Source organism: Pinus tabuliformis, chromosome 4_1 (assembly GCF_031772625.1).
Source record: "Pinus tabuliformis cultivar Carrire ecotype Pingquan chromosome 4_1, CPIR1, whole genome shotgun sequence".
NCBI lineage: Eukaryota > Viridiplantae > Streptophyta > Pinopsida > Pinales > Pinaceae > Pinus > Pinus tabuliformis.
The window spans coordinates 512,516,164-512,523,789 of record NC_142303.1 but is presented as its reverse complement, the minus strand read 5'-3'; the positions used below and the strand labels follow the sequence as shown (position 1 = coordinate 512,523,789).

At 32.2% G+C, this 7,626-nt stretch overlaps 1 protein-coding gene across 1 annotated transcript; it reads right to left on the bottom strand.

Moving 5' to 3' along the window:
- Positions 1-3,033: 3,033 nt before the first annotated feature.
- Positions 3,034-4,144, bottom strand: LOC149176815 (17.8 kDa class I heat shock protein-like). Its single transcript, XM_089419979.1, has 2 exons — positions 3,756-4,144; positions 3,034-3,565 (listed from the first exon to the last, which is right to left on the bottom strand). The coding sequence occupies exons 1-2, from the start codon at positions 3,994-3,996 to the stop codon at positions 3,279-3,281; spliced, it is 528 nt and encodes a 175-aa protein (XP_089276105.1). The 5' UTR covers positions 3,997-4,144; the 3' UTR covers positions 3,034-3,278.
- Between the last annotated feature and the right edge of the window lie 3,482 nt (positions 4,145-7,626).

Below are 7,626 nucleotides of genomic sequence, written 5' to 3'. Positions count from 1 at the left end.
CGAAATAAGAAGGGTTGAACCTTTGGGAGAGCCAAAAAACATTATTGTAATTTTTTAAAAGTGTTTCGAATATAATCAAATGATTATGACCTAGAATTTTAATAACAATTGTGTTCATGTTCTTTTTTCTGGTATATTCATTTGTGTTCATGTAACCATTATTTTAATAACACAATTGTGTTCATGTGATTTTTATTGGTATATTCATTTATGTTTTCCATCATATGTTCATGGTAAAATATGAGTTAAGGTAAAGCTAAGTTGAGTATTAACTTTCTTGACAACCTAGTTAACCAAACAAAATTGTTTAAATATTCATTTTTGTTTTTCATCATATTTTCATGTTAAAATATGAATTAGGGTAAAGCTAAGTGTGTTTTTCATCATATGTTCATGGTAAAATATGAGTTAGGGTAATGCTAAATTAAGTATTAACTAAACAAAATTGTTTAAATATTCATTTTTGTTTTTCATCATATTTTCATGGTAAAATATGAGTTGGGGTAAATCTAAGTTAAGTATGTTTTTCATCTTATGTTCATGTTAAAAATGAGTTAGGGTAATGCTCTGTTAAATATTAACTTTCTTAACAACCTAATTAACTAAATATTTATCTCTATTTTTCATCATATTTTCATGTAAAATATGAGTTAGGGTAAAGCTAAATATTCATTTCTGTTTTTCATCATATTTTCATGGTAAAATATGAGTTAGAGTAAAGCTAAGTATTGACTTTCTTGACAACCTAGTTAACTAAACAAAATTTCTGTTTTTCATCATATTTTCATGGTAAAATATGATGAAAAACAGAAAAAAAACAGAAAATTAAGTTAAGTATTGACTTTCTTGACAACCTAGTTAACTGAAAAAAATTGTTTAAATTAGTACCTTTGCACCATTTATTTGTTTTATTATGTCATCTCTTGGCCATAAAAATTTGTCATTAAGTATTTAAGATGAATGTTTAATTATCATGTATCTTATTTTATTTATCATATATCTTCTTTCCTCTACCAAAATCAATTGAAGCATTATATACTATTAGAAGTTACAACCAACACTCTATCAAAATCAATTGAAAGATTATATATTATTAAGAGTTTAAACCAACACTCTTATCAAAATCAATTGAAAGATTATATACTCTTAAGATTTAAGAACCAACACTCTATCAAAAACCAATTGAACAAAATAAGAGCTCTCTCAAAATCAATTGAAAGATTATATACTATTAGGAGTTAAAACCAACAATATATCAAAATCAATTGTGAGATTATATATTGTTAGGAGTTAAAATCAACACTCTATGGAGCTCTATTGAAGGATTACATACTACTAGGAGTTAAAACCAACACTATCGAAATCAATTAAAGGATTACATACTACGAGTTAAAACCAACACCATCAAAATCAATTGGAGGATTATATACTATTAAGAGTTCAAACCAACACTCTATCAAAATCAATTGAACAAAATAGAAGTTAAAACCAACACTATCAAAATCAATTGAAAGATCATATACTATTATAAAACCAACACTCTATCAAAATAAATTGAACAAAATAGAAGTTAAACCTAACACTATCAAAATCAATTAAAAAGTTATATACTATTAGAAGTTAAAACCAACACTCTTTCAAAATTAATTGAACAAAATAAATTTGAAAGATAATATAAAGAGTATATTGACTTTATAAGTATAATGAGATAATAATTTCACCTCTGAATTTTTTTTTTTTAATTCAAAAATTTAACTAAACAAATTAAAATAAATAACTTAAACAAATTAAAATAAATATATTCATTTTATATTTATGACAAATTTTAATTCTAATTAATTTAGACCCATTTTACACCTGGAACAAAATAAATTTGAAAAATAATATAAAGAGTGTATTGACTTTAAAAGTAATGAGATGATAATAATTTCATATCTGATTTCAAAAAAATTCAAAAAATAACTTAAACAGATTAAAATAAATAACTTACAAAAATTAAAATGAATATAAAGTAAACATATTCATTTTTATATTTATCACACATTTTAATGGTAATTAGTTTGACCCAGTTTACTAACCTCACTGAGTAATGGAAAGATTAGAATTTCTTTTCACTTTAAAAACTTCCATTTCAAATAGATAAATCTTCCCAAATAAATTGATCTTTTTAAAACTTTATAAATCTAAAATTTAAAATAAATCTAAATTAATTTAATTATATTTTTTATTTAAATATTTCAAAATAGAGTACGCACGCGGTCAGTATGTTATTTCGAACTTGCCGCAAAAAGTGTCTGAAAATTATAATTTAGAGGCATAGGCACACGAGTGCCAATACCCCATAGTTTATTTTAGAATAACCCATTACTTTATTTTTTGGTTGCAATTAAGCTAAACCAGTAGAAAGGTGAAAAAACATATAATTTAGTTTTTAATTTTTAAAAATTTGAATTAAAGTGGTTTAATCTATAGCATTTGAATATGGAATCTAAGTGTTTGAAAGAAAATTTGAACTATACTACCAAAAATATGAAAATGGGTTCAAAATAAATTTTTAAATTTAACGTAATAAATTTTTAAATATAAAAAAAATAAATTTTTAAAATGTTATTTTATTTGTAAAATAATAATATATTTTAAACAGAAAAATTCTCTGAATTTCAGAAAAACTTAATCAAATATATATATAATGCATTAGACATTAGACCTATGATACTCCAAAGTTAAAATAGCTTTAAACCTATATAATGCTTTAAAGGGTATGATCACGCCAATTCGCATCGATCTAATATATGTCTATTTAATGTGCTAAATGTGATCTGCTCATTCAACTTGTCTTGACGATGAACCAACTTTTTCAACTTTTTCTATATGATTTTCGCCAAAGATTCTTCAATAAAATTGGATATGGATCGCAAAAGTCTCAATTCAATAATAACAAAGATATATAAATGGTAGAAAATTTACGAGTGAATATTTCTAAAAAAAAATTTAACCAAAAACACACTTCAAAATCTGAACAAATAATCAAAAGGACTAAAAAAAAATATATTTTATTAACTAGTCACAGAAACTGCACTACATGGAACCGGAGTATTCCCTAATTATCTTTCCAAGCTTTTACAACTGCAAAACTTCTGGAAGCTTTTATAACCGCAAAACTTCTACGCTACGAAAACGTCATTGTAAACCCTCACCCTCACCCTCATTGTAAAGGACCTAATTATCATTCTAAGCGTGTGAACTTGTAAAAGCCATACACTACGAAACCCTCGCCCTCACTTCTCACTTGCAGAGATATCAATACTTTTGACATCGCTACCGGAAGCGGCATCTGGCTTAATCTTGGGGGCTTTGACGGTCAGGACACCGTTCTCCAATTTGGCAGATATGCCGTCAGCATTTACATTTTCCGGCAGCCGGAATTGTCTCCTGAATATCCCGCTTGACCGCTCCACCCGGTGCCACTGGTCCGTCTCTTGGACATCTTCCTTGTGTCTTTCCCCACTAATTCGCAAACTGCCGTTATCTACCAGTTCGATCTTCACTTCTTCTTTCTTCAACCCTGCAAAAGATTAAACCGAGCATGCCGTTATTCAATTGATGGACAGCAAATCGAAAAGCAGGGCAAATAAAAAAAAAAGAACAGCGCGACTTACCGGGCACATTCAACAGAGCCTGCCGTTATTCAATCGATAGACTGGACTGCAAATCGAAAAGCACGGCAAATTAAAGAAAAAGAAAGCACGACTTACCGGGCACATCTGCGGTGAAGAAATGAGCTTCGGGGGTTTCTTTCCAGTCAAGCCTCGTGTTGGCGATGGCCTGCGCATCCCGGGAGAAAGTAAAGGCCGGTGTGTCCAGCGCACTGCCGAAATCAAAGGCGTCCCAAATTCGAGACACGGGAACGAACGGATCAAATAGGCTGCTGCTGCGCTCCCATGGATCCCACAGGCTACCGGCTGTTGATCGACCGAAGAAAGGAGTCAGTGCCATTCTGCCAAAATTTCTGGTATCGTTACAGAGACAGAAATCGAGCCGATCTTTAGATTCAAACAAGTGAAGAGACTAAACGCTTGCGTTGATTCAAAGCAGATGAAATTCGCTGTGACCTCTTGAATCCAAAACGTTGACAATGTAACAAATTTATAGGCGCGAAAGGACGGTGGAATTGTGAACGATGATGGTTCGGTAGACTCTAGAAAAGATGGAAGTTTCCAGAACGGTCTTTTCTAGGATGATTTTCTTGAAGTCTCCCGAACGGTCTTTTCTAGGATGGTTTTTGTATTATTTTGTTGGAGAATTATTTTTAGTTGTTTACTAAGGTTATTATTAACGAGAGGATATATTAGCTATAATTTCTTTTCCAAATTATTATTAACAAAAAAGTTGAAGTGTAGTTTTATTAGAATATGCTTATCTTTCCATTCAAACATATTCATCATAGTGGTTTTATTAAGGTTAATTTATGGCTTGCAACTTATTTATGAGTTGCATTTTAATTTGTTTTCTTTTTAAAGATACTTTAGTAAGAGTATGTTTGGATATCTCTTCCGGTTCTTGTGTCTTCATCGGCCTCGACCCAACGTTGTATAAATTGGAATCGTTGATCTCTCCAGATTTGGTCCTCTTCTTCCTTTCAAAAGGTCTTTTTACATGGAATAAGCTAATTCAGTCTTGGACTTCTCAAGCCCCAGTTTGGAAGAGCGCAAATGATCTATCCATCCCCCCTTCTCTTCGTCCCTTATGGGTTTCGACTGTCAACAGTTTCTCTAGCAAAGGAAGATTGCAATCGAGCTCTGTTGATGAACTCATCTGGTCCCTAGAGAAGCCTGCCCTTCTAACTTCTGTTAAAGACTTATATGCAGCTCTCTCTATTGATCGCCCGCCTCCCTCGCCCTTCTTTCCTCCCATTTTTTGGAAAGCCTCCTGCCCACTTAAGATGATTCTTTTCTCCTGGCTCCTTTTCTCAAACAGAAATCTCTCTTGGGAGGTCTTGCAAAGAAAAGGCTGGCAGGGGCCGAGCCAATGTCAGATGTGTCGCATCAATGCTGAATCCAATCTTCATATGTTCTTCCAATGTGGCGCTTCCTCCTCAATCTGGTACGTGCTGTCTTTAAACTATGGATTTTCTCACAGAGCTTTTTCCTCTGTTCAGGATGCCTTCCTCTGGTGGAGTGCGCAGCGTCCCTCTTGGCGTTCTCTTTTTATCATCACCTGCTGGTTCCTTTGGAAGTGGAGGAATGATCATATTTTCCAGAATTCCAGTCTGCCTCTTGACTTCATTTTGACAAAAATCTTGGGATATTTGCCTTCTGAGGATTAATTTCCGTCTTGGCATTTTTGTCTTTCTCATTCGGGGCATTTTTGGTTAAATTCAGACTCTTAATATCTTGATCTTGATGGTTCCTTCCTTCTGAAGTTTCTGTAGTGCCATGCACTCATTATTTTGTTCTATCTCAGAGATTCATGCAGTGTTGATTCCATGACAGTAATAGGTCTCTACATATTTTGCATCAAAGGCCTTATGCCTTCGCTTGTATCTGGACTTTTATATGCTCTTAATATAAATCATGAAGCTTTTTCTTTCTGAAAAAAAAAAATGTTTGGATATTCTATTTATGTTTTTTAGTTTTATTAGAATATGCTTACCCTTCCATTCAAATATATTCATCATAGTGGTCTTATTAAGGTTAATTTATTGCTTGCAACTTATTTAGGAGTTGCATTTTAATTTGTTTTTTTTTTTTAAAGATACTTTAGTGAGAGTATGTTTGGATGTTCTATTTATGTTTTCTATTTTAGATATGTCTAATGCATAATATTCTTATCCTTGTTTGAGTTCAAAAGAATTGGAAACTTTTTAGCATTTTTGTTTATCTTCTTATTAGGGGAAATATGGAATTAGGAAAAGGGAACTTACAGACATTCATAAATTAGGGATATGGTATATTTAGAGTTATGAATTTTAAAGGTGAGGCCCATAAATTTTTATTGAAGGAAGGAATGAGAAGGAAGCATTTAATTGTAATTGCATAAATAATTAAGAGCTAAGAAGTTGAAATAGTGGGCAAGGTTTTTATTAATAATTCTCCCTTCTTATTATTACTTTATTGTTGAGAGGGAAAGACCCTTAATAATCCATTGTCACTATTTTATCTAGGTGGATATTGGTGGCCACCCGCCTATTTCACCTGGACCTCCTGTTGGTTTCATCAGTTTCCTTGATTATAGCACAATTTACTAATTTTAGCAGTTTTTCAGGTCCTGAACTTTTGGAGTTGTTTTGACCCCCTAAATGGCATTTTTTGAGGTCCATAGAGGGGACTGCTGCGATTTTGTAGTACTTGGAGAGATATTTTTAACAAGGTATCGTACTACCAAACGAAGATCATATGACCAAGTTATGAACCCAGGTAGTTGGTTGTCCAACTAACCTTAACGTGGCCCACAAACGTTTGGTGTTCCATCTCCTAGGGTGAGGGTTTTGGTTGTTTAGGGTTTTCCCTTTGTCATTCAATAATAAAAAAGGCCTTTGAGCCTCATTGTAGCGCAGTTCAGAGGCATGTAGCCGTCACATCTCTTCTCAAAGATAAGCTACCATCACCTGAGCTATTTTATTTCCATTGTGTATGTAAGCATCTTTCAGTTCTTTGATATTAATGAACGAAAATTTATTTCTGCTACATCTCTATGTTTATGTTTATATCTGTATTTTGTTGCATTCTTGCATAAGTCTGGATAACAATTATTGTAAGTAGACTGGTGGACCACAATTTGACTCATTTTTGCTATAAAAACACTTTTTCTTTGCCTCAAATACATATCCATTTTTCCTTCTTTCCATTATGTTTTCCCTTATTATGATTTTTCTGAAGGTAAATATTTTCCATTTTATCTCTTACTTTCTTTTTTATAGTTAAAGTAATTTTTGAGATTGTTTGGATTATTGCACATATATACATGGATCCATGTTTTGATTACGAGGAACTTACTAAATCGAACTACTGTGAGAATGATCATTATTTCCAGTTATCATGAGTTAGTCTTGGTCATACTTTCTACACTTGAGGAAAGGGATCAACCATTAAACCCTATCGTCAAATTCAAACCAAGTGGTTATATTTAATCAAGGGTATTTTAAGAAGACATATTAATGAATATATATGTAATAGTGTAAGACTTTAAATACTATCATAACGAGTTCCATTGCGACAAAGGCTTGATGGTAGACATAACTATGAGGATCTCATTGAACTTGTTGATAGTTGTGCATCGATGCACAAAAGGTTTAATTTCACATGATCTTACAAATTGAATAGGGCATCAAGTCTCATCATCGCATAAAGCATAACTATGATAACACTTGGAGGAAACTTGTGCAAAGGTGTTTTGTTGACATAATTAGCTAGGGATTTGCACAAATGGATAGTAGTTGAGACTGATTACACCACACAACTAATCAAAGGATTGTTATAGTTTTTTAGTTTTATATATGTTTGTTTGAATTGGTAATGAACTTTGAGGGGCTTCACGCTCCATTCATGGAGTAGGCAGGCCCCCTTCTCATGTACATATGTGTGTGTAATCACCTCAGAGGCAAAGGGTAGACATTTTTCCTAAGAT

Excerpts from the sequence above, each read along its gene's own strand:
- LOC149176815 (XM_089419979.1), bottom strand. The coding sequence starts at position 3,996 with ATGGCACTGACTCCTTTCTTCGGTCGATCAACAGCCGGTAGCCTGTGG. Across the intron at positions 3,566-3,755 it reads CTTCACCGCAGATGTGCCCG|GGTTGAAGAAAGAAGAAGTG; the intron begins GTAAGTCGTGCT and ends AATCTTTTGCAG.